Source organism: Rhinolophus ferrumequinum, chromosome 5 (genome assembly GCF_004115265.2).
Source record: "Rhinolophus ferrumequinum isolate MPI-CBG mRhiFer1 chromosome 5, mRhiFer1_v1.p, whole genome shotgun sequence".
NCBI classification, from domain to species: Eukaryota; Metazoa; Chordata; class Mammalia; order Chiroptera; family Rhinolophidae; genus Rhinolophus; species Rhinolophus ferrumequinum.
This window is the reverse complement of record NC_046288.1, coordinates 2,383,106-2,409,286: the sequence shown is the minus strand read 5'-3', so window position 1 is coordinate 2,409,286 and position 26,181 is coordinate 2,383,106. Positions and strand designations below refer to the sequence as shown.

The following is a 26,181-nucleotide window of genomic DNA, read 5'->3' as shown; positions in this document are numbered from 1 at the left end:
CCGAGTTGCCCCATTCTCGTTTTTAAACACCAGGTACTTAAGCAACTTGTGGAGAGTGGGGGAATAACTGATAAACTTTACAAGTTAAACCACTTCCATCCCCACCAAGTTCCTTTCTGAGCACTGTGGGGGACTTTACCTCTATTTATTCCTCTTTGCAACCCGTGTGCACATGCCATTGAGCGATTTCCCTCTGGAAATGTTTATTTCGGAGGCACATTTCCATGTATGGACATCAGCAGCATGCCTGCCATTTCCAACGACTCTGCAGTGGGCCTTCACGTCACCAAGTTTCAGGTTTGCTTAGTCATTACAGGATGGCTGGGTATTTGGGCTGCTTCCAGCAAGTTGCTATTAAAAATAGCATTGCCGCCTCCCAGTTGCTTTTGCATTTAATCACCGGCCGCAGCTTCGCTGTTTAACTGTTTCCTGTGGTAGTCTTACCTACCTCCCCAGAGGGACAGATGTGGTTTAAACTTTTGTATCCCCCTCACTGCCCACAGTGGTGCGGAGCCCGAAGGAGAGCTTCATAACAAAAGAGCTAGCCACATCTCGAGTCCTTGCTACCTGCCAGACACTGGGTAAGCGTGGTCCATGTATTATCTCATTTAATCCTTGCTGGACCTCGTGTGGTAGGAGCCACTGTGATTCTCATTTTACAAGTGGGAAAACTGGAACTTCAAGTGAGTAGGTAATTTTCCCAGTTGCACCGCCGGGAAGAGGTGCGGTGTACATCTGACCCTGGTTATGGGACTCCACACACAGCTGCCTGGCCCGTCTCACTGAATTTACCTGGCACTGCAGGGGGACTCCGGGGCCCTCACGGCTGACACACAGCTTGCTAAGAATATTCCTCAAGATGAGTCCCACACAGGATCATGTGATTGAAAGTTACTCATGTGCCTGCACTGCTGATTCCAGGTAGACGGTCATGACTGGGTATCTGCCCTGCGACAGCCTGTCTGTCCCACCAGGCTCAAAGTGGACACTATATTCCCATTCTGTCTCCTGGGTCCACAGATGGAGTTTTCAGAACAGAGGACGTTCTGTTCTGATTCCTCTGATTCCTACTTGTGAGGGGAGAAGAGAGGCAGGAGTTATGGCCCTACGGTCCTCTGCACCTCAAATATTTCAGAGGAGAGAACTGCAGAGGTGCCCTCTGCCTCAGAAGCCCGAGGCCAGCACCAAATGGCCCTGTGGTGAAGGGCCACAGCCGGAGAACAAGAAAGGACAGAAGCTGGTTCCTTCTTTGAAACTCCTGTTTAGCCTGTTGGTTCCAACAGACCTGGTCAGGCTTCGGGGCCGCTGTGGTCCTTGAAGTCGTCCTCTACTGTCACCTGCTCAGTGCCGTGAAATGGAGAAGCACGCTGCCTCCACCCTCGTTGTTTATGTAGTCACCTCGTCCCAATCACATATGTCCTCTGACAATATGTCACATGCTCTGAAAAAAGTGGAGCTTTTCTCACCAAGAAGCTCCTGGAGATACTCAGAGACCGGAAGCCATTAGGGCTGGAAAAGCTTTTTCAATAGCTCCTGATTTGGCCACCTGCCTTCCAACAAGGGAAGGTTAGCATCCCCGTTTCCTACGTGAGACGGCTGAGTTCCAGAGGGATGGCTCGACCAGCTCCCTGATACGCTCACATAGCACATCCCGGAAGACGCCGATGGGGTGTCACAAACATGCGACATATGCGCTGGAATAGCCATCCAGCTTTATCAAACATTTTAAAATAGCATGATGTTTCTTTCTGATTGCAAAAGTAGTACGGTCTCATTTTAGAAACTGTCAAAAAGGAAAACCAAAGCTGTCATTCATCTCGTCACTTAGAGATAATCCAATATTGACACATTAATACTATATTTACACGCTTCTTCATGCACATGCTTTTTTACATAATTATGTTCATATACATAAAATGTTTGTAGCCTACTTTTCTCACTTCATAGTATCAACATTTCCCCTAGTTATGAAGAGATCTTTGTAAATATGCTTTTCATAGCTACATACATTGTGTTTGATATCAAGCCAACCTTTTCTTAAATATTTTCTCATATCATAGTTGCTCAATTTCAATTTTCTGCTATTATGAATAATTCCGGGATCAGCACTGTCAGCGTAAGCATTTTCTTCATTTTTGTGAATTTCCATAATATAGACTCCCCAGACCTGGAGTTACCTGGTCGAATGATGTGGGCACTTTGAAGGCTCTTGGCAAGCGGCTCTGCAGAGATGTGTTCTTTTGCACTCTTGCCAGCAGTGCAGGCTCCACCCCAACTGTCTCCAGGTTGAGTGTCATCATTAAAAATTTTAAAATACTTAATAAAATGATCAAAGCCCATCAGTGCCTTCAGTTATGATTTTCTCTGTGGCTTCCAGCTCCATTAGTCACTTGACTGATAATGACTCCATTAATGGAGAGTGTCCTATACACCAGACTCTGTGCTAAGATCTCACATGATCTTCCGAGCATCCCTGGTCAGGTTTTATTATTGCCTTTGCTTTGCAGATAAGAAACCGGAGACACAGAGAGGTTAAGTGAGTTGCCCAAAGCACACAGCTAGCCAATGTGAGACTTCAGTTAAAGAGTCTGTATCCTGTACCTGTGCTCCCACCATCAGTCCTGAATGCCGGAGCAAACCTGGGACCAGGCCTGGGCCGCTCTGCCCTGTATGGATCTCATTCCTTGTTCTGAGTGAGGAAGACATGAGGAGTTTCTACGTGGTTGCATCATGGGGAAGTCAGGGAGTTACCCTGCCAGGGTCAAACCAATAAAACCAGTAGCCACCTTCCACTCTGCTAACATATTCAGCTCCACAAAGCACTGAGCTGTTGGTGATGTGCCAAGCTCTCTGCAGGACTGAAGATCAGGAAAAACATCACTCTTTTTCTCAAAAGTTTACAAACTGGTGAGGGGTGACATTGTATAAGATGGACTATGGAAGGCATTGAAAGAGGTAAATTTTGAGGGTATTGTGTATTCAGAGAAAGGAATGACTGCTGATTGGAAGACACCTGGAGGACGTGCCATATAAGTTCCCTAAAGGGTGAGGAGAATTTCAGTTGGCAGAGACGGCAGGAGGGGACCCCGGGCAGAAGGCTTCCAGTGACCCAGAGGATGGAAGAGTGTTGAAGGAATGACAGAACGTTCCATGCGGGAAAGGAGGGAAGTTGATTTGATGGGTGGCGGTTGCCAAGCTTGATGTCTGTCCTTGGGGTAGGCTGCAAGACTGGGGGTTATAGCCACTGTCCAGAGGGACAGCGCCAAATGTGAACGGGAACAGAGGGGAGATCTTGAATTCAGGCAAGAGATGAAGAGACTTGACCAAAGTAGATGGGTGAGGGAATAGAAGAGAAACAACAGATTCCAGAAAGTTTATAACATGGAATTTATAAGACTGGATCATGGGGCTGAGAGAGTCACTCATGATTGCTTGACTTCCTGGCTCCTCTCTTTCCCCTGCCCCCACATCAGTCCGGTAGCGTCCACTGGCTCCGCCTGCATCACACATCCCAAGGGCATTAGACCTTCCAGCTGCTCAGCCACCACCCCACCTAGGACCCCTTCATGGCTTGTCCGCTTCATTGCATTCACGTCTAACTGACCTCTCAGCTTCTATGATAGCTGTCCCCACAACTTCTTACTGTGGTCAGAGTCAGGGGGATCGTGTGATTCGTTGTCTGCACTAGGACACTTTTGAAAGTGAAAGGAGGGAGTATAAATAATTACACCAGGCAAAAAGCATAAACCGGGAGAGTCCCGGGCAAACCTAGACGTGTGGACTCCTAGACAGAGGGATCATTTGCAAACGTAAGCTACGTCCTATCACTCCCCTGCTGAATGGCTTCCCTCTGCAATTAGAATAAAGCCCTGCGTCCTCACCCCTGATGTCTGCCTGATTTCACCTTCTCTTCTGCCCTCGCTTGCCCTGTGCTCTGACCACACAGGCCTTCTTTCAGTACCAAGAACTCACACCTGCCAATCCCAATGCCTGAATGCCCTCCCTCGATCTTCCTGAGCGGGCGCCTCCCCACCATTCACACCCACATGCCGCTCTTCCCAGACAGGCTTCTCTTGACCTTGCAATCATTCTCCCCTTCCACCCAGTCAATTCTCCAGGCCTTATCCCTATCTGAAAGTAAGTGCTTTACCAACTTCCAGTTTCAGCCCCAACATGAAAAGAACTTGGAAGTTGTCACGCCCATCCTAACAATAAGAAAAAGCTGGACACACTGAACGTTAATGTCTTTCTTTGGACTTATTAGGGAGCTGAGGCTGCTGGGCAAACTACTGCTCTGAAATCTATAGAGAAAGGTGAATCTAGAAAGTCCCAGCCAAGAGCTGATTACCCGAAGCAGAAGTCACTGGGCCCATAAACTGGTAGGGATACTTAACTGGTCCTTTGGATGAATTCTTGGAGGCTGAGTGTGACTAGTGTGTGAGCAACAAATTCCTTGTGACTGCAGTCTTAGGGGAACGCCACACTTTCTTGGGTTTTACCTCTAAGAACTTTACCAGGTTGTCATGTTGCAGATCTGAGAAAGATCCATGGCTCCGGCTGGGGTAAAGGACGAGTAATCTTTGTGAAATATAGCAAATCCTTGTGAAATATAGCAAAGCATTCTCTGGAACAAAGACCTAACCTCAGGGCAAAGGCGTTACTGCAGGAGCCCTGTACAAGACCGGTGGGAAGGGCAGCCCTTCCAGCCCAGAGTCTTCTGGCCTTCCTGTCTCACTTAAGGGGGATGGTACTTCACACAAGAAAAAAGCACTTATGAAGGTCACTTACAGGCACATGCCCAGTAAAGGACTGACATTTCATTGGAAGGTTGTAGCACTCCCCCTCATGTACACCAACAGGATTCCATGTAATAACGGTGGGTTGCAGATGAAATAGCTTCAAGATAGACTCTCTGAGGGGGAAGACTTAGGGAAACCCAAAGTCAAGAGGGAGAGAAAAAGCAAACACAGGGACACTAGAGAAAACATCAAACAAAGCCAACTCTTTGCCAGATTACCATAAATCCTTACGTAAGAGTCTGACGTACCTCAGCTCCTATTACCCAATATAGCTTGTCCAGCTTTCAACAAAAGACCATAGTCCCACCAAAAACCAAGGAAAACACAGTCTGAAGAGACAAAGCATCAAAATTAGGCTCAGATATAACACAAATGTTAAAAGTGATTAATCAGGGAATTTAAAATAATTACGATTAATTTGTTAAAGTCTCTAATGGGAAAAGTAGACAACATGCAAGAACAGATGAGTAATATAAGCAGAAAGATAAGAAGCCTCAGAAAGGAAATGTTAGAAAAAAAAAAAAGCTCTAACAGAAAATGAAGAATGCCTTGGATGGGTTCATCAGTAGATTCAACAGATGTGAGGAAAGAATCAATGAGCTTGAAATATAAAAATCCAGAACATCCAAGAACTCTGAGAGAATTACAGAAGGTGTAACACACACATGATTGGAATGCCAGAAGGAGGAGAGAGCAGGACAAATATTTGAAGTAATAACGACAGAGAACTTTCCAGAATTAATGACACACAGTAAACCATAGATCCAGGAAGCTCAGTGAAATTAAACTAGCTCCTTTTGTGTTTGTCGGTTATTGCCTGTCCCCCACTCACGTGTACGTTCCAGGAGAGCATCATTCTTGTTCATCGCTCTGTCTGGCATCCAAACAGAGCCGGGCACATAGCAGTTGCTCAGTAAATGTTCACTGGATGAATGAAGGAGTCAAAGTGGTTTTGAGCCTGGGTGCTGGCAGACTGGTTCCATAGCTACAGAGGTACAGAGGCCCCACAGCTCACAGGACTGTGATGCCCTAGGTGCCTCTTTCTTGGACTTGGCATCCTTCATTCAGCAGACCATGAAGACTCCTGACAACCAAAAGGGCACCTGCCTGGGTGGACAGCCAGGTGAACCCAGCTCATCAAGTGTCCCTACACTTGGGCATATGACCTGTGATCTGCTAGGTTCCCCTGTAGTCATTATGCCAGTTTGGGCCACCATCGCCTCCTACCTAAATGACAACTGCAGCCTCATGACCCACCTGCCTGATTCTAGCTCTAGTCCCCCTCTGATCCATTTTCCACACTTTAGCTAGAGTGGTCTTTATCAGCAAAACTATCAATCCTTTTATTTTCTCACTTCAAACATTTTAACAGCCGCGTATTACATTTGGGATAAAAGTTCCAATTCCTGAGCATGACACCCCAAATTTTTATTATTTTACCTGCTATCCCTGCCAGTGTCACCGATGGTTGCAGCCCCAGGACCATCCCCACACCTGCACCCCCACTTCAGTCCTTCGGAATTATTTGCTGTTCTCAGAGGTGCCCCCTTAAAGCTTTTGTGCTGATTTTTCTGCTTCCTTCCTTCGCATTCCTGGCTCCCCACCCCTGTACCTGATTAACTAGACCATCCTTTTGCCTGAGGTTGAGGGCCACTTCCTGAGGAAACCTTTGTGCCCCACACCCCAGTCTGAGGCGTACCCCCCTGATGGGCTGACCTCTGTTGTAGCATTTCTCACACTATACTTTTACTTCCTATTTCCTTATATCACTGCTCCCCTCGAATGTAAGCTCCCGAGGGAGTATTATCTAAGACTTGGAACTGAGGTACAAAGATGACTTCTTATCTAAGGCCAGTCAGGACACCACCTATGAGCCTGCGGTGTCTGGCTTTCTAGGGAAACCTGTCTTGTCTGACAGCTTGCTGTTGATCAGCGCCCAGATACTAAGTTACACATAAACTTGTAGGAAATGGATCCATTGCAAATGATTTCTGACTGGTAGAAGACTTATTGCAAATGTTAATGTTTTTGTTAACATTTGAACCTAAACTGCTTTTGAATATAATTTTGAAATCTGATTCCCTCACTCCTTTTCCCACTGTCTCCCCCTCTCTATACACATACATATGTCTGTGTGTATGTGTCTTTTTTCTTCTAGCCTCTTCTGAACTAACATTATCATCCTGTTGCTTCTGTCTTTCACCATCTAATGAATTGCATAAGCCTTTGGCATGTGCTGTGAGGAGTGTGGTCAGCTGGCAGCGTCTAGATATGGTGCTTTCTGATCCACTGCCACTTTTATGCCACAGTGAGGCCTGGCCAGTGACCCAGCGCAGCGGGGTCCTGGAGCCTGGTCATTCCTGCCATGTCCTCGAAAGGGCAATCTCTGCTCTCGGGGCTCCCCATGGGTTGGCCACAACTTTCTCAGAGCTGCCCCTCAGTCTAAGGCTCTTTCTTCCACACCTCCGTCCTGCCTCCCTTCCAGGTATCAGACCTCCATCATCATCCGAAGGCTCTCCCTGCCTCCTCCTGCTTCTTCTGTCTTTTTCCTTATCCCCAATAAATGTTGTGCACGTCCTGGTACCTGTTTCCTGGAGGCCCCCAATATCACCTGTGCTCACCATAGGATTTTTTTTTCAGCTTTTTGAAAATTATGCTTTGGCAGTAAGTCAGACACAATCGTTTGTACCATTTTAGCATGCATATCTAGCATAGCTTTATAGCAATGGCAGGTGCTCAGTAAATCTTTGCAGAATGAATGAACAAGAAAGAAATCTTTTTGCTTTTAGAGGCTTGTGTGTGCCAGGAGAACCCCGTGGTCTCGGGTGGAGTGGAGCCGTGATCTTAAGGTAAGCGGGGCCGTGTTGCTTCAAAGCAACTAGAAATGCCTCTGAATCACCTTCAACTCTGACCTGCTTTAGCGTCTTTCATTTGAAAGTGCCCATGTCTCGCACATGACCTAATTTCTCCTCACGGAGTCCCTGCCAGGGCAGAAAGGGGGCAGGCATGTGACAGACAGGACGTGAGGAAACCGACCTGAGTAGGAGAGATAGTGTGACCTGCCAGGACCGAGAGGAGCTCAGGGCACAGCAGCGAGGCCTCCTGACACCAGGCCCTCCTGTGACTATGCCCCCCAAGTGGCCACTGAGCTGTGGCCCCAGTGATCACTCAGGCCAGGCCGAGGGCACCAGTGGGTGGTGGTGGTCCCAGCCACTGGGCTGAGTGGGACGCGAGCCCATTTCTTCAGAGCCCTAGGGGACAGGGAGGAATTGGAATGTTAATTTGAAAATTCTCCCTCATAGTTCTGACAGGTACAAAATCTATGAAAACCTGTATTTAAAATTATATTTCTGATCCTGCCATTTTCTCTGGTTATTCAGCAAGTTGAATAGATGAGTATGCATCATCCCCAAGTATGGCTAATTAAATATTTGATAAATAGAAGTTAGTGCTTGTCATCTGGAGAGAGCTTTCCTGACATTAGCTAATTGATTCTAAGAAAGGTAGCACCTTCATTCTATAGATGGCAAAATTGGCAAAGGGAAAGCATTGAAAGAAGCCAAAAAAAAGTGTGTGTATGGGGGAAGGGATACTTATACAGAACCGCGACCTTGGGGGCCGTTTCATTTGTGTAATTTCTCACTGCTTGAGTCACTGCAATGCTGGCTCTGTGGATTTGCTTCTGGGAACATTCCCTGAGCCCTGGGGAGGGGCAGATGGAAAGGAGGCTGCAGGATGGCAACTCCACACCCAGGGTCACTGGATTCAAGTTCTTTGTGCTGGAAATAATTTAACGAGTGGAGCTGGGGTCACTCGGGGTCAGCTAGGGTCTTGAGGATATGGTCCCATCCCACTCCAGGGCCTACGAACTGGCGCTGGCTTTAGTAACCATGACTCAGGTCAAGGGCTGGGAGGGGCTCTCTTGCCCGACTCCTCGGTTTCTGCTGATGAGCAACAGCGCCACCTGCTGGCCCTACAGATCTTTTCTCAGCACTGTGGACCTTGGGCCAAGGGCCGTTTTTCTTCTCTAATTTCCATATTTCCTTCCCTGGCCAGTTGCAGCTAGAAGTCCTGGCTTCTCCAGCTGCAGGAATGTAGCTGACAGGTTTCAAAATGTCAAAATTATTATTTTGAACATTAATATAAATTATTTCAAGTTATATAAATTGGTCAGAGGACCATTTCGATAAAATCAACAAACACATCACCCTAACTCTAGCACTCCTGGATTAAAATTAGTGTTAATGAAGAAATTAAAGGCTTGACTGACTAGCCAGTGAGAATGAGGTCTTATCTATACCAGCAGGAGCTGAAGATTTTCTGGAGGGACTGAGGGAAGCTCTTGGGCTGTTAGTGGGTTGCAGGGGCCTTGTCTCGAAGCTGTGTTTGCATAGAAGCACTGTTTTCTTCTTTTGGCTGTGCAATTGTTGAAGAAAGGCTGGGGAAAGGAGGAGCTGATGGAGAGAGACCATAGGACTGCCACAGTCACTGAGCATGGCTTTGTGAAGACCCCACCTGAGGATTTGGTCATCCTGCCACTACTCCCACTCAGGGTCTCAAGGGCAGTGTGGGGGCTCCATCTGAATATTTTACTCCCTCCAAGTGAACAGAGATGGAGAAATCTCCATTTGTTCTCCTAAACAGTGTAACAAGTTCTGAGTCACTCCCTAGGCCTACATGTCCTTTCTTATATAAAGCAAGGTGACTCAGCTTCTGGTTCCTGCCCTGCTACTCAGCAGGAAGTCAAGCAGAAGTTGCTGACCGTGGACACCGTAAAAAACCCTGTCCACACAGATGCCCAAGTGGGGACTGGGGACATTGGGTTCTAAAGTGAGTGAGGCACAACCCTTCTGCAGCTGGAGTCGGGAGAGAGGGTGGCCATCTGTCTCCCACCCCTTAGAACCAGCAGAGTCAATCAATGGAATGAGGGAGCTAGAGCCTTTCTTGCTCCATCCAGCTGCTAGAGATGATTCTCCCGACTGCTCTCTGAGGTTCTGGAGCCCTGCACAGAGGGTCCCACTGGGAACGAGAGGACCTGCCTTGAGGACAGCTGGCCCATTTCCCTCCACCTTCCACATACTGGAGTCATACTGAAGATGAAGTGGAAACTTTCAGTGATGCAGCTTTGGATTTCTAAGATGTGGGCTGAGTCCTGCAAATGAGGCCAGAGTTGGATATTGCCTGAGAAAGAAGCATAATGCCATGTCACCTGCTAAGTTCGTATGTAGACAATGGTCCCACAGTTCCTGCTGGTGGAGACTTGAGGCCCCATGAAGCCTGAATGTCTGAGGCTGCTCAAGCGTCAGTGGGGTCCCCATCTTATTTCTCTGGTAAATTGTACCATTGAGTGGTCTGGCTGACACGGGCAAAGATTTTTCAAGATCGTAACCTTCCTACATTATTGAACAATTGCTATGTGGCAGTGCAGTGCTTGGCACACATTGTCCTATTTCATACAACCTCGTTTGCGATAGTGTGGGGAAAGAGTCCCAGAGAGCAGTTTCCAGGCTCTCGGCCTCATGTGGAAAGGTGCTGGCTCGGGTAATAGATGGCCATCAACTGTGACTAGTTGGCCATCAGCTGTAACCAGTTAGCCATTAGCCACTAATATAATTGCTGTGGCTAAGCTAGCAAGCGTGGATTGCAGCTAGCAAGGTTGGTTGGTTGGTTGGCAGAGAAGCGGGCGGTGCATTGCACATCCCGTGGATCCTGCCTCCTATGTCTGCAACCCAGCCACCAGCAAGACTATAGTGGTATGACTCCCCTACCTATGGCTCCGTGGGTGTTCCTTTTTGGCCTCACCATGTCCTGCGTTCTTATGTGGGGAACAGGAGCTGAGACCATGCATGACAGGTAGGTACTGGCATTCTCAGCCCTATTTTATAGACGTGAATGAAGCCGGGGCACAGAGAGGTTAAGGAACTTTCTCAAGCTCAACAGCTACAAGTGGCAGGGCAGGGTTGGCAGTCTGCGCTCCTCTCCCTGTTTGATTGTCCTCCCTCTGTTACTGTATTTGCAGTGCCAGCAGCCTCTCCAACATCAATGGCAGTGGGTGGTAGGGGACACATGAGCAAATTGGGGTCCTTTTTAATACTTGAAAGAGTCAAACTTTGGGTCAGAGATCATGAGAACTAGTATCTGCTTTCTTTCAGCCATGTGGAGGTGGCAGGATAGAGTAGAATCAGAGGCAAAGTCAAATTCAACCTCTACCATGTACTAGCAGTGGGAGGATGGGTCAGGAACTTGACCTTCGAGGAACTTGACCTGCACTACGGACACCACGAGCACCTCGCAGGGCTGCTTCCCAGATATAATGGGATTGCTCGGAGAAAGCTGGCACAGGACTGGGAGTGTGATGACGTTCCCCTCTTCCCCAAGTACCTCCTAAAGGAGAGACGATAATGGGCTTTCGTGGGCCTCGTTACTCAATCATCATCACAGGCAGATGGAGCACAGATGACAGAGTCTGGGTATAGTCTCACACCTCTTCTGCCACGACTAGGTCTGCTCTCTCAGCCAAGTCCCTGGAGATTGCATCTACAATGTGCCCAGTCTGTCTCACAGGGCTATGCAAGTATATAGATGTTTTGAAAAGGACCCAAATTTAAAAAGCATTTAAATTTAACGCTTAAAGTAGCAGCATAAGTACAGGATTCAGAAACTTGGGTTTCAATGCAACAGAATAATATCTAGTCGTCTGGAGTATCTTCTGTGATTAAAGCAACATTTGGCAGAGCCACCTCGTCCTGGATTTCTGCAAAAACAGCACTAGTGGGTAGAAAACCCTTGGCCAACGTTTCCTGTGGACTATGTTGTCTGTTGAAAATTCGGAAATTCTTTCTATGAAGACTAGACTAGAAGGGGATTGAATGAAGCCAACACCTTTAATTATTTGAATACACAAGCCATAAGTGCTGGCGCACAGTGTGAGGTAAGCAGGTAAGATGAGACCAGGGGGTTCTGGAAACAAACACACTGGGTCACAGTGCGCATGGGGAGCTGCCCACTTGGCTTAATGCATCCTGGAGCCCAGAGGAGTCAGTCCTGGATGTTGCTGCCAGCTCATCCTCTCATCTGAAAACGTTCTTTGCCCTGGACCAATCGGCCTGTCCATTTCCAACTTTGTTCTCCCTTGATTGCACCTTCCCTTCAGCCCATAGTCTCTAATTGCTATTCCCCTATCCTGCCTGTATCACAGTTGGGAGACTTGCATACACTACCTCTCCATCTCCCCTTTCAAAATCTTCCCCTTTGGGGCTATTGCCTGATGTTACCCAGCTGCAGTGAGAAATCCCAACAGTCAGTCCAGGCCCACCCAGGTGGCACTTCCTCCAGGAAGCTGCCCTGATTGCTCCCTCTTCCCTCTTCCCTCCAACTGGAATTCTCGCTTTGCACTCTGTAGTAGTTGCCCAGAGCTACTGTAACAAAGTACCACAGACTGGATGGTTTAAACAACAGAAATTTAATGCCTCACAGTTCTGGAGGCCAGAAGTCTGAAATCAAGGTGTTGGCAGGGTGGGTTTCTTCCGAGGCCTCTCACCTTTGCTTGTAGATGGCTGTCTTCTCCCTGTCTTTTCACGTTGCCTGCCCTCTATGCATGTCTGCCTCGGTATCCGCATCCCCCCTTCACATAAGGATGCTGGTCATGCTGGAATTAGGACCCACCCTAACGACCTCATTTGATTCGATTACCTGTAGACTATCTCCAAATAGCGTCACATTCTGAGGGACTGGGAGTTAGGACTCTAGCATATCTTTTCCCCCCCTTTCTTTTGAGGCGGGAGGGGAACACAATTCAACCCACGATAGATTCCCGTGGCTTCTTGCCTTATCCTTTTTGGGGGATGCTCAGCATTCTCTCCTCCCTGGAATGCATGCTCCTTGTGGTGTCAGAACCTGGATATAACTCACGTGTGTATTCTCCGGGGAGCCTTACACTTTGCACACATTCATAAATACAGGAATGAACAGATGGAAACACAGTAAACACAAATGCTGCTGGATGAATATGGACCACTGCCATCATGACAGTGGTCTAGGGTGTAGAACACATGATGCTAGAAACACATGTCAGTAGACGATGTGGCCGCCAGTGTGGGGGCATCTGACCTGTGGAAGGACACTGCCCAACGGCCAGAAAAATATCTTTCCCCCAGGGACCTGAAATGTCATCATTGACAAATGATGTGCCATGCCAGGTCTTTGTGATTCCTGGTTTAAAAGAACAGAACGGCCTCCTTCAGAAAGAACAGGTGTTGGGACTGAAAGGAACCGCTAAAGCTGAGGATGGAAGAAGACGGGGAAGGAGAGGTAGGGTGCCTAGTTTATTATCGCCTCCTAGAATGAACCCTGCACTAATATAATGACTTACAGTTGCCAGGTGCATTGTTTAGTTGCTTGCTTTCTTCGCATGTGGAAACCGCCAATCAAAAAGTGCCGGCCATACTGTGTCCTCCCTGTCCCATTTTATTTTTCTGTGCTTCCATATAGGCATAAGTCTCCTTGTTCAGTTGTTGTTCAGCAGTTCTTTATCTTTATGGAGCTAACACATCCTGTTATGACCATTTCAGGATGGATGCTAAAATGGTATTCAGAGGGTCAAGTTAGACTTAATAATTCAGTGAGATTTAATAACAGGCAATTTACGTCAGCTTCCAGATCATACATGTCAGTTCCAATAGCTCCCCTAAGAGATTTCCCGAGCTCCATGGCATTAGGTGTCAAGGACATTTCCTACCACTCTGATGAGCCTGTGAAGGACGGTTAAGCAGAGGGGTTTTGAACACCGCTTGCCAGTACTTCAGCTTGCATTCATTTCTGCGCCTGTAGCTTTCTTTTCAATGTCAGCAGCATGGTATGAAAGCTCCACAGAGGACTAGTTCATTATTAAGAATGAGGGGTGCTGGTCTGTTCATCTTTCTTTCCTATTAATCTTTAAGCATCAGCATTATGTATCATGCATTCAAATGGTGAAAACTGTGGGGTATTTCCATACAAACTCAACACCCGCCGCAAATCCATGGTCCTGATTATAGGAACACCAAATCTCTGGTGTTTTCCCCCTGCAACTCCATCTTTCTGATCTAACTCTTGGGGTCCGTCTCCTGTAGGTGATCTAAAGCAGCCCTAACATCCTTTCTCTGAGGTAGAAAGAGCTGGTGCATGCAATGTAATAATGCATTTACTTTCAAGAAGTAAAGTAGGAAGATTTCTTTGGGTCGGAGGCCACACCAGTACAGTCAATTTTCCAATGTTTGCGTTTGAATCGTTACCTTGATCTTTCGCTTGTTGCTGTTCGCCTGACACTTACCAGTCACTCACTACACTGCTGTCCAGGAAGGCTTTGTACAGAGGCCTGTTTTAAGGCTTCTCACCTTTACTATGGATCTGAGACCACGAAAGGCCTGTGACATTTACCAGACAGAGATAATGACACAAATGGGTATAATATTTGGTCTCATGTGATCTGTGTAACGAGGTATAAAGTGAGAATAAAAATATTATTAAAATAATAATATTTAACAGTTTAAAAAAACAAAAGCAAGGCCCGTGAACACGAGTCCCCAGGTCCTCTCTCTGGGCCCAGGTGTGATGCTGCCCCCCCTTACTGAGGAAGGTGGAGATTGGGGGAGGCAGTGATTTGGGCTGTCACATTGTGCCCCACGCGACCCCAGAACCTCAGACACACGCAGATAAACGTCCAAGGACCAGTGTCTGGACCGTGTTGTTAATAGGAAAATGAAGATGCTGAAGCACAATTGCAATTTTTCTCTTCAAAAACACAAGAGCATACATCTATCTCTATGTTAGTAGATACAAAGAAAAATCTAGACTACAAATTATTGAAGTACTTATATTTGGGAAGTGGGGACTGAGATGCTTTCCTTGACCAAATTTTGTCAGGCTCCTCTGAGCCTGATTAGGCCCTGTCATTGGGCCTGTCCTCCACAAGTCCACTTTCAGCAAAAATCCTGTCATGTAGATTTAGCCAGATCCCCCACCCTTGACATCTGATGTCATCTGGCCAGGTCCCTTGTCCGCTACCATCCCCCAGGGGATCTGCCTTCAGCAAAAATCCTGTTAGGGTGGTTTACTGAGAGTCCCCTGTACCCTGATCCTCATGTTTCCTGTTACTAATTATCCATCCACTGACTGCCCGCCTCTGCTCCTCAGCTATAAATTCTCACTTTTCCTTGTATATTCGGAGTTGAGCCCAATCTCTCTTGCCTACAGCAAACCTACTGCAGGGGTCCCTATACTTTTTGTGACAGCCCTGAATTAAGTCTGCCTGTCTTAACAAGTGTCATGGATAATTATTTCTTTAACAGTGGGAGAACCTGATTTTCAATTCCTAGTTTATATATCCTTACAATGTCTGCATTTTTCATGTTGCTTAGTGTTACTATTTTTCAAAAGAGCTTTCTTGGGGTATAACGTATATGCCATAAAATACACCTACGTAAGTAGGCAATTCAATAAGTTTTAGTACTTTTATAGACTTGTGCAACCATCACAACCCAGTTTTGGAACATTTCCATCTCCCTAAAGGGGTTCCCTCTTGCTATTTGCAGCTGAACCTTCACTGCCACCCTCATCTCCAGCCACCACTGATCTGCTTTCTGTCTGAATCGCTTTGCCTTCTCGGGAAATTTCATACACCGCAGTGCCCTCTTATCTAGGGGAGATACACGCCAACACCCCCAGTTGGTGTCTGAAACTGCGGATAGTACCAAATCCACATATACAATGTTTTATCCTATACATATGTATCTATGATAAAATTTAATTTATAAATTAGATATTGATAATATTGACAATAACTAATAACTAAAGATATTGACAATAACTAATAGAACAATTGTAACAATATACTGTAATAAAAGTTATGTGAATGTGGTTCTCTCTCTCTCTCTCTCTCTCTCTCTCTCTCTCTCTCTCTCTCTCTCATAACTGATCTGATACTGCAGAAGGCTGCTAAGTGACTAATGGTGGGGAGAGTACCCAGCAGAGAGACACTGGACAAAGGGAAGATTCATGTCCTATGCAGGACAGAGCAGGACGGCACAAAATATCATCACACTACTCAGAAAGGTGCACAATTTAAAACTTATGAATTGTTTATTTCAGGAATATTCTATTTAATATTATCAGACCACAGTTGACCATGGTGGCTGAAACGGCAGAAAGCAAAACGGTGGATAAGGGGGGAAGGCTGTAAATGAAATCTAACAATACGTGGCCTTTTGTATCTGTTTTTTTTTCACTTTTTGAGGTTTATGCACGTTGTAGTGTTACCCGCAGTTTGTTCCGTTACCTGTTGGATAGCATGCTGTTGTATAGATGTACCACATTTTGTTCATCCATCTCTCAGTTCATGGACAAGTGGGTTGTTTACAGGTGTGGTCTATTATGAATGCTGCTAGGAATATTCTGTGTAGACAGACGTGTTACTTTGTTAACCAGAAAGAAAGAAAAAAACAACAAAAGTAAAGGATCCAAATGGATTCTGAAGTTGTTTCTGAAATGCATTGCATTTTATCAAAATGGGTGCTCTATGAGTAGGGCTAAAGTTTTAAAATAAGGAGACAAGGAAGTGGGCTCCTGAGTAGGCTTTCCCTGAAGCTGACCCGGGAACAGCCCAAGGGGAACAAATAGGGACAATAGTTCCACTCCTCTGGGAACTGCTTATATTCATATGATTCCTCGAAAACCTCAGGAAACACAGTTTCTCGTCTATCCCACTGCAACTCTGATATCAATCGCAACCCAAACATCAGTTCCCCTCTTTAAAAGTCCCCTCTTCCAAAGCAGTAAATTAAGGAAATACCAATCACCTGACTTTGTTGTGTTTAATAAAAGTTCACCACAGTGCTTTGCTCTCACAGTGGCTCTGGAGAAAGGCCTGAAGCATTGGTACAACATAATTGGCTGAGTTGTTAAGATCAGCAATTCAAGTTTTTAGGCTGGGGCCTTTCCCAGCATGCAAAGGTCCAAAGTCCCAGCGATGAAAGGAAAGGGATCAGGAAAACCACATATGCGTTAGAGAGGTTGCCCTACTGGCTCTGTGACTCCTTCTCTCTTCCTCGTTGCTTACTACCTATGGGACATATACTCTGAGCCCTCTGTCTCCTTTCCCTTCCACACTTATTTCTTTGGAAGGTTCTACTCGTTTTGGTTTAATCTATAATTTCTAGGTGTGCGGCTCCATTCTTGAACTTCACCTCTCATCTTTCCTATGCCAGCTGCCATCACGATAATATTAACACCAGCAGGTACCTAGCAGTTCACAACATTCAAGGAGCTTCCAGCTGATCCTCAGCAAGAATCAATCCTATGGTATAGGCAGCAGCAGGACAGCTTTTTTTTTAAAACAAAAAACAAATGGAAATTAAGGTGAGGCAGTTCAGTGACTGACCAATATCACAGTCAAAAGGTGGTGGCACCAGGGGTGGGTTACAGTCCCACGGTAGGGGCACACAAGTAAGTGACAATGTTTAAGGCAAATGTGCTGTTATCCAATCCATTAAACTTCAACCAAAGTGGGGGTGTAAGAACTCATAGTAAGTCTATAGAATTTATTCAAAACCATGGATTTGGGATTTTAAGGACACATGAGCCTGTGACGTTTTCTGGCTCATTTTTAAATTTTCTACATGCCTTGTGTATTCAGTATTTTAAAAAGGCACCAAGATCCTGAATTTGAGATGTAGGCATAGTTGTAGGATAAAGAGCTTCTGTTGAATGATGATTTGCAAAAATATGTCTTCAACATAGTACTTAGAAGTAATTTTATGAGTGGAATATCTATTTAGTCTTAGGATCGTGTATAAAATCTTGCCCTAAACGAAATTAATAGATCAGTTAATATTTAACGGTGAAATACTGGTACTAGGTTAACATGTATAAAGAATATTTTTCAGAAAGGAACATGCTGGGAATTCAATGTGAACCAATCAATTAATTATTGCGTTTATTCTGAAGCTTGACTTTTGGAGTCCTAGATCGCAAAATGACATGTTTAATGTTTACAACAGGTATTAGAAATTGAGATGTTTTTTATTTCTACTATTTTAGAGTAAAATTTTAGATAATGTTCCAAACCACCATCAAAAAATGCAGAGCAAACTTTTCTGTATATAAACTGTACATAAAAACAAGGCACTATACATTTTTGGGAGATATGAAGGTGGAAAGGTGGATTCGCACAGGTTCCATGCCAGGAAGTACACATTTTTTGTTCATTTTAGCACCGGAAGCAGCACTCAGAACAAGTCAGACCTAATGCTGAAGGAGACATTTCTGAACACATGTGAGGATACGTATTGGTGGCAGAGCTAATTCCATCTACCTTTTAATATTATTTTGACACCAAAAAAACAACAACAAACAAACAAACACAAACAAAAAAAACCCTTAAAAGTGAATGAATACATAGTGCTTTGTTAAATACATATTTGATTTATATGGTGTTTATATAAATATATATATATTTTAGAATCCACAAGCTATCAAAATAATACTTTATAAAGAGAACTGCTTAAAAAAATTAGGCAACGCTTAGCTGGAACAGGAGGGCAGTGCTCTCGCGGCTGTTGGGAACCGCTGCATAAGTGCACCTATGGATGGTTTTAATTACATTACCTGCTGAATCGTGGAAAGAGACTTCCGAAGAGTTCTCTTAAACATTTACAAAATACACAACTCCAGGACAAGCAGTAGAGCTAATAACTTCAGGGTTTGAAAACTCTGATTAAAAAATATTTTTAAAAATACCAGTCCAAAAACTATCCATTTTCCTGGTCCAATGGTATTGAAAGTGACAACAGAGGTTCCGCCAGCAGCATCTCTCCGCTCAGAACAGACCTTTTGCTTTTTTCAGGTTCACCTGCTTCCAGGCGGGCAGTGCACTGTATTCCTCTCTTGTCATGTCTAGTGCAAACTGGAAGAGTCGGGAGAAATGCCCAGAGCTGAGTAAGAGGACTCTCGTACCAGCCCAGTGTGTGGCTTAATTGCTGTCCCACCTGCAGAAACACTTACCTCAAAGTCTTCATCAGTGAGATAAATCTCAAGCTTTAGAGGGTCAACTCCCTCGGGCAGTGGCCTGGCCAGGAGATCTGCCAGTGGATAAATGGTTTTACAGAGCTTGGCTAACACGTCTTCCACAAGAGTGATCTGGTTGGAAACTTCCGTATCCTAGAGAAGAGGAAGGGGCAGAGAGGAGAATTCTGTGTCCCACATGTGACCATGCTCTACTATGTGCTTGCAAATGCACAACCCTGTCTGAGCCCCACACCAGCCTGGAGATACTGGCTCTCGGGGAAACAGGGCTCTGAAGTGGAAAGGAATCGCCCAAAGTCCCTCGGTTCTTCCAGCAGACTTTAGATATCTTCCCACTGCAAGTTTCAAACAAATCCTCAGGGCTGCCCCAGAAATAAAAGTTTAGGGAATATCATCACATGGGTGATTTATGGCAGAATATTAAATTTGAAGTCTGAACACCAGAAGCATCCAAGTAATGGGATCTGTTTAAAGTATTTAAAAATAATTAACCTTAAAAGGACCTGCACTCCCCCTTCTCCCCACAAGCCCCTGTTTCTTAATCCATGATAAAGAAAAAGGTGGTCAGAAAATACATGTAGAATATGCGGGGGCTGAAACAAGATTTTTTAAAAACCTCTGTGCATTTAATCTGAATAGGTTATTCCAGTAAATTTTCTTTCTCTGTTAAAGTTGGGATCCCAGGTTGGCTGCCCTCCTTTTGGGTGGGTGGGAGGAGTGAATGGCTAACAATGCAGCATATACCGTGTAGACTAGCAGGCAAGAGGCAGGTTTCAGAGCCAGCCTGAGCCTGAGACTTGGGGCAAGCTACTTCATGTTCTGTGCCTCGGCTCCTTCACGAGTAAAATGGGGATAATAATGATTCTTAATGGACTGTTGTGAAAATTAAAGGAGAAAATCAGTGTAACATGGAGCGGTGCCTGGCGCAGAGCGAGCTCTCCGTGAATCCTAATTATTATTACAATTTGTCAGTGTGGGACGCCTGACTGTTCACTGGCCGGAACCCCACAGGCCTGCCCAAGACATTGCTCAGCCCACCGCCAGCTCCCAGTGATGGAGAGTGTGCACAGAAAAATGGCCCTGATTTACATCCTTGAACTTAGACTGCGGAGACAGTGTTCGGATTCCCTAGAGGTTTGAAGTTTCATGGATCACACATTTATTGTGAAGAGAGCCCTCTCACTGCGACTGTGTTGGTCAGCAAACTGCCTCAGCCCCAAACTGTGTAAATCAAGTCCTTTTGGCTAAGAAGAGAGGGTAGGATCAGCAGTGATGCTTGCGCTGTGAAACAGGCTCGCTCTGTTGTTAAGCAGCAGTGAACTTTTCTGTTTTTGTTTAAACTTCTTCAGACCTCCTATAAACTACACTCATGTCATCTCCCACCCTACACACAGAAAAGCAGTTCTCCTACAGTAAGAAAACCAAAACAAATCTATTTCCCACCCAACCAAAAGCACCCTTGAACTTGCTATTGTTAGCAATGTTAAAAACTCATAAATTAAACAATTCTACATAACTGTAGGCAGCTTCCTTTTTTCTGTGTAGTTGGAAATGATAACATTCTGGTTCATAATAGAGATTCTGATAAATGCCTCATGTGGTATTACCAGGTAGTCTCATAAAAGGCAGTATTAACGTGATTAATACTGTGAGCTGTTCTTTATCAGCGGTGACTCACAGTACAGCCATTCCCTTAGTTATTTGTACATGTTAATTCATCACGGGGTTATTTTGTGTCTCCTGTAAAATAAGGTCAACATCTGAAACATGAGGATTTTGCTGTGCTTTATATGGATCTTGAGAAGCAATACATTTTTAGCTAACAGAATGAAGAGACAACAGCTTTTATTTATGGATATTTAATGGATAATTAATTTTACCTTTGCTTTTAGGATTTTTAACCTGAGCTCCACGTGTAGAAAATTACCAAAATACTTTGCTTGATTTCTCCTTAGGCCTTTCCTCTTCCTAAACTAAATTTATGTAGATTTGTTAACAGGTTGTAAATGAAAAGACATGCTCTCACTTTGAAAATGCAACTTAGATGCTTCTCCCCAATGTAAAGTCCATCCATGATCCGAAAGGCAGGGAGCTAATTAGGTTGGTGCAAATGTCATTGTGGTTTAAAAGGTTAAAAATAATTGCAAAAACCACAATGACTTTTGCACCAACCTAATACCTTCACAGGGGAGTGTGCTCACCATTTCTGTGATCTCAGCGATGTCCTCTCTGTGCTCCCAACTGGGAAACATATTGGTGAACGTCAGAGGCTCCAGACCAGCGTGGATCAGGTAAGATTTGGGGGGAGGCTTCTTGATATTTTTTCCTGCAGTTACATAGAATGCAAGTGTCAGAAGATCCAGGGAGGGCCTAGAGACTCTATCTTTGTTTGGATCTCTTGACTTCATGTTTAAAACGGAAGTTATGGGTAGTTCATAACAACACATGTATGGTGTTTATATAACATGTTATTTTTTTGCATATGACAATGTATAAAATTGCATGTAATCAACCTGACGACTTCCTGAACATAACAAAATGCTTCTGGGTCCTTGGATGGGAGAACGCCTTTCTCTATGGCTTCTGGGTGGGGCCCTTTCTTCTTCCTGTCCTCACTTGGAGAAATATTCCTCTGACTTTTTAATCCAGTGATTTGTTAAGTTCACTGTGGATTAAGTGCCATTTTATAAGCCACTTTACCTTAAACATTTGGGGGGAAGTTTAATAAGTTATTTATTACTAAACAGCTTTCAAGAAGGAATCCATTGTACACTCGGTGACACTAAACTAATCAATAAAACCTTAAAGATTTAGGTAAGAAATTACTGCCATCTTCATTTTATATAAAAGACCACAAATTTTAGGTGGACAGTACAGTAAAAAACCATGAACTGACGATAGATTTTTCTTTTTAGATGTCATACCAAAAATAATAATGAATGGTAACAAGGTTGCCATTGGTTTTTCAGCCTTTGTGGGGCAGTTTTCTACTCCCCGACAGTGTGAAGCTGTGTGCAGTAGACAGTGTGCGGGTGGAGGCCAACGTGTCCCCTGGCATGATTCCTCCTGAGTACAAGAGGGTTTTCGACAGTCCAGGGCATTCCACAATATAGATAACCCTTGAACAACACGGAGGTTAGGAGCACTGACAGACACCCCACGCAGTCAAGAACTCACATAGAACTTTGACCTCCCCAAGAACTTAGGTGTCTCGTGGTATCTGCAAGGGACTGGTTCCAGGACCACCCACAAATACCAAACTCCATGGACGTTCAAGCCCCCGACATACAATGGTATAGAACAATGCATACAGCGTACAGTTAACCTCCACATCTGCGGACTCCCAACCACTGATCGAAAATACCATTTTGGGTTCACAGTTGGTTGAATCTGCAGATGTGAAATCTGCAGATATAGAGGGATGACTGTATATTTATTGAAAACAAATCCATGTGTAACTGAACCCACACAGCTCAAACCTATGTTGTTCAAGGATCAACTGTACAACATTTCATCTTGAATAACAAGTTGCACGGCTTCATAATATAGAAGAGAAACATGAAATCTCATTCATGCTGGCAGCTGAGAATATTCTAGTTTCAAAATGAATAAGCCTCAAAAGTTAAAGGGAAAAACATTGGTTTCACCACTGTCTGCTGGGCTTTACCAAGGCTGGCTGGCACCCACAAAAAGGGAAAGCCTGGTCTGGGAATCCGACCAAGTCTGCAGAAAACCAGCTGGGCACTAGTCTCTGGATGGACACTGGTCACTGTGCTGAGGGGTCCTGGCTTGTCCATCACCCCAGCCCACTTCCTGGGGACGCTCACCTCTGCAGTACTGGAGCACGGTCTCCATGGCGCTCTTTCTGTCGGAGGCCCAGCGAATGCGGGCAGACCCCGTGATCTTGTTCTCGATGGGCCACCAGCCTTGCCAGAGATACACCTCATGGTGATTGTCAACAAGGAAAAGTGCTGTGAGGGCAAGGACAGACCAGACAATTGAGAGCTCCTTCACGGATGCTTCTAGGTCACTCTTCCCCAACTTCTAACAGATGCATTTCCTCCCTGCTGCCTTTGTCAGTGGGAGAATCCCCTTGGCAGTTAAATTCAGGGGCAAAGGGAGGGTCTTCATAATACCTCGGCCCTTTGAACATTAAATCAGGAAAGACTTCTAGGCAGAGAGAAGAGGGCCTCTTTCCTTTCCTCACCTCATCTTTCCTTCAGCTTTCTTCCTTGGCACCTCCTCAATCGCAGGCCTGCCAGTGGCCCTCCTGGGCACGGGCAGGGTGCTGAGAGTGGAAGGAAGAATGCACATGCCACCCACGGGCTTGTTAGCACCGTTTATCTCTAAAGAGCATATGAAACCCTGGAGAGTACATCATGTTGGCCCTACAGGTCACTGACGTGCCTGCCCCACATAGGACTGCTTTGCAGGTCAGGGCAGTCTGTGGTTCTGTTAGAGAGAAATGGGGCTTAAAAATCAAGCGTTCCTTGTTTTCATCTTTTCATCCAACAATCGGCCTGACTCTTACCCCATGTGGTAAAGGGGCTATCACTTGCTAGCTTGGCCCATCCTGAGTCCTTTCCTAGCATACATTTTAGGATTCTGTGCAAACCACCCACTTGAAAAGCCCAGGGGAGGTTGATAACCAATCCTGAGCCAAAGGATGAAGAGCGTGAATAGCAGTCTCCCGGTTTAAGATACCTTGCAAATATTTCCCACAATATGACATGTGTACCAGTCAAGCTTTGAAGGTGGTGACCTGGGCTGCAGTGGCAGGTGACGTTCCTGGCTGTGGCTCCAGGCTCTTGTAATGGGAGAGGGGAGAAGCCACGAGTGCCGGGACCGCTGACCACAGGCATGACCGCAGGGAGGGAGGGAAAGAGGGAGGGTCTATGCAGCCCAGTCTCCAGGGACTCTGACTGCCTCAACCAGAAGAGCACAGAGGCTGTCTGGAGGTGGTAGTCAAGTAGAAACAGACCTGACCTTGGTATTAGAAAACATGGCAAGAGCCATGGCTCTGCTGTGCAGCCTTGGTATGGCAGGCACTGTTCTTTAGCTAACTCAGCAGATACTCCCAACTTCCTGCTCCTTGGCACTGGCTTTCCCAGGATCCCTTATAGCTGGCCATGTGACAGAGCTCTGACCAGAGGGATGTAGGCAGAACTCAGCTGGGGGCTTCAGGGAAAGCTTTTGTTTTATCTGATAAAGGGGAGAGACATGGCCATTACTGCCCATTGTCCGACTCCCACTTTTCTGTCTTGAACGAAAACATGATGGCAGGAACAGAGGCAGACAAGTGTGGACCGTGAAGCAAGAAAACTTAGGGAAGGCTGGGAGAGTAGCAGACACACCCGGCCTGACGCTGCTGTGCTCAACCTATTCTTAACTGATGTATTTGGGCGAGTTAAGTGACTGAGCCTCAACTTCTTATGATATGTGGTTGATGTCACTTTCCTTTTGGGGTAGATGTGAGGATTAAATGAGATAATATAAAAAGTTCTGGCAGTCTACTTGACGAATAAAAACTGCCTAACAAATGCAAAAGGAAAATAAAAAGGCTTTTTGGAAGGCATATCTTCTGTTGCTCAGCAAGACGACTGCTCTGAGGGCCGTACCTGGCTGCGGTGCGCTATACAGATCTTCCTGAAGGAAAGGCATAGAATTGACCACAGAGGGGTCTCGGGCAGGATACATAAATTCTGTGGCTGAAAAATCTCCAGAGGAACTGCTGAGGATGAACAGGCGGGGTGTGAAGTTAAAATTTCCAGGATCTAGGAAAGAAAAGAGAACAAAGCTAAAGACAAGATATGCACCCAAGTAAATTTCAGATGGATTGGAGAATTCAGGTAAAACATGAAATAATCAAAGAATTAGTATACAAACAGGTAAGGTTTCTCTGAACTTGAGGTGAGAAAGGCCGTTTTTTTTTTTTTTTTTACCATAATTGTAAAAGAAGTCATAAAAGGGGAAGAGATTTATGTATCGACAGCATAAAAATGAAAAATTACATTGCAAAAAAGCAAACCAACAAATAAAATGAAAAGGTGAGTGACAAAATGGGAAAAAAGGAAACTTGTTAATATCCTTAGCATATAAACAAAAATGTGCGAAAAGCACAAATAAAACATTCACCAAAGTAGAAATACAAATGGCTAAAAATTACATATAGAAAGTGTTTAATGGTACTTCTAATTTAAGACATGGAGTGAAAACAGTGCTTAGATAGCATTTTTCCCCATCAATTTTGGCAATTTGGCAATTTGGTAATGTAGTTTTGTGTGTGCTTAGAAATGTACACTTTTGTGTACTGCTGGTGAAAATGAACTTTGTGTAAATGTTCTGATACACTTGTGGATATGGACTATAAAACTTTTATTAGTTGAACACAGCAGTTCCATATCTAGGAATTTACCTTAACTAGGAATGAATGCAGATTATTATTTTAAAAATTATTCACAACTATATTATTATATAATAGAGAAAAATTGGAAATAACTCAGCTCTCCAACTCTAAGAGACAGGGTAAGTAGAAAATGTCATATATTATAGAATATTCATGGAATGCCCTGTAGCCAGTAAGAGTCTAAATTATTAACAACTTGGGAAAATGTTCATAATAAAGGGAAAAACCATGGCACAAAACAGCATGTATAATGCTGTTTTATTTTAAAAAATAGATATGTATATATAACAGAGAAATGTTAATTTTTGGTTATCTTTGAGAGATGTGATTATAAGTGACTTATTTTCTTTTTTAACTTCTCTGTATTTTCAAACCTTCTCCATCACCAATATACATTATTAAAAAAAAAATATATATATATATATATAGGAAAGTTGATAACAATTGAGAGGAGCTAAAATGGAGTGGTTATGCATCCATGCCATTGTTGTCCATCCTCGGACAAGCTGATTCACTTTGCTATGCCTGTGTCCTCGTCGGTAAATATGGTAGAGTGCTGGGTTGTGAGAATTAAATTTAGTTAACATCTACCAAGTGTTTAGTGCCTGAATCATCCTCACAGCTTAATAATTGTTAGCTTTTCTTCTTATGTTAATTTGCATTTAAGTTGATCTGTACTTCTCTGCATTTAAATACAAAACTGACCTGCTCTCTAATTTAAACTCTGCTACTTCCCTGCACCCTGGATGCTGGCCAAACTGAAGGCATCTGGTTCTATAAGTTCACACTGTGTTATTGCTCATCTGGTTTCCTGGCATTTTCTTCTCTTTTTCCCTTCTCTTACCAAGTCACACCTACCTCTAGCTCCATGTGAATGCCGTGTCTCTATGCAGCTGGGGGTGATTTTTCCTTGTGGAA

At 44.7% G+C, this 26,181-nt stretch overlaps 1 protein-coding gene across 19 annotated transcripts in view; it reads right to left on the bottom strand.

Annotated features, from left to right (window-relative positions):
- Nucleotides 1–17,744: 17,744 nt before the first annotated feature.
- SVIL (supervillin) overlaps nucleotides 17,745–26,181 on the bottom strand; it is a 222,548-nt gene continuing 214,111 nt past the window's right edge. For all 19 annotated transcript variants that reach the window (XM_033105614.1, XM_033105615.1, XM_033105616.1 and 16 more), the window contains 5 exons: nucleotides 24,476–24,631; nucleotides 22,685–22,828; nucleotides 21,059–21,183; nucleotides 18,837–18,992; nucleotides 17,745–18,738 (listed from right to left, as the gene is read on the bottom strand). In XM_033105614.1, coding sequence (XP_032961505.1) covers nucleotides 18,652–18,738; nucleotides 18,837–18,992; nucleotides 21,059–21,183; nucleotides 22,685–22,828; nucleotides 24,476–24,631 — 668 coding nt within the window. In that variant the 3' untranslated portion in view covers nucleotides 17,745–18,651. The remainder of the gene's footprint in view (nucleotides 18,739–18,836; nucleotides 18,993–21,058; nucleotides 21,184–22,684; nucleotides 22,829–24,475; nucleotides 24,632–26,181) is intronic.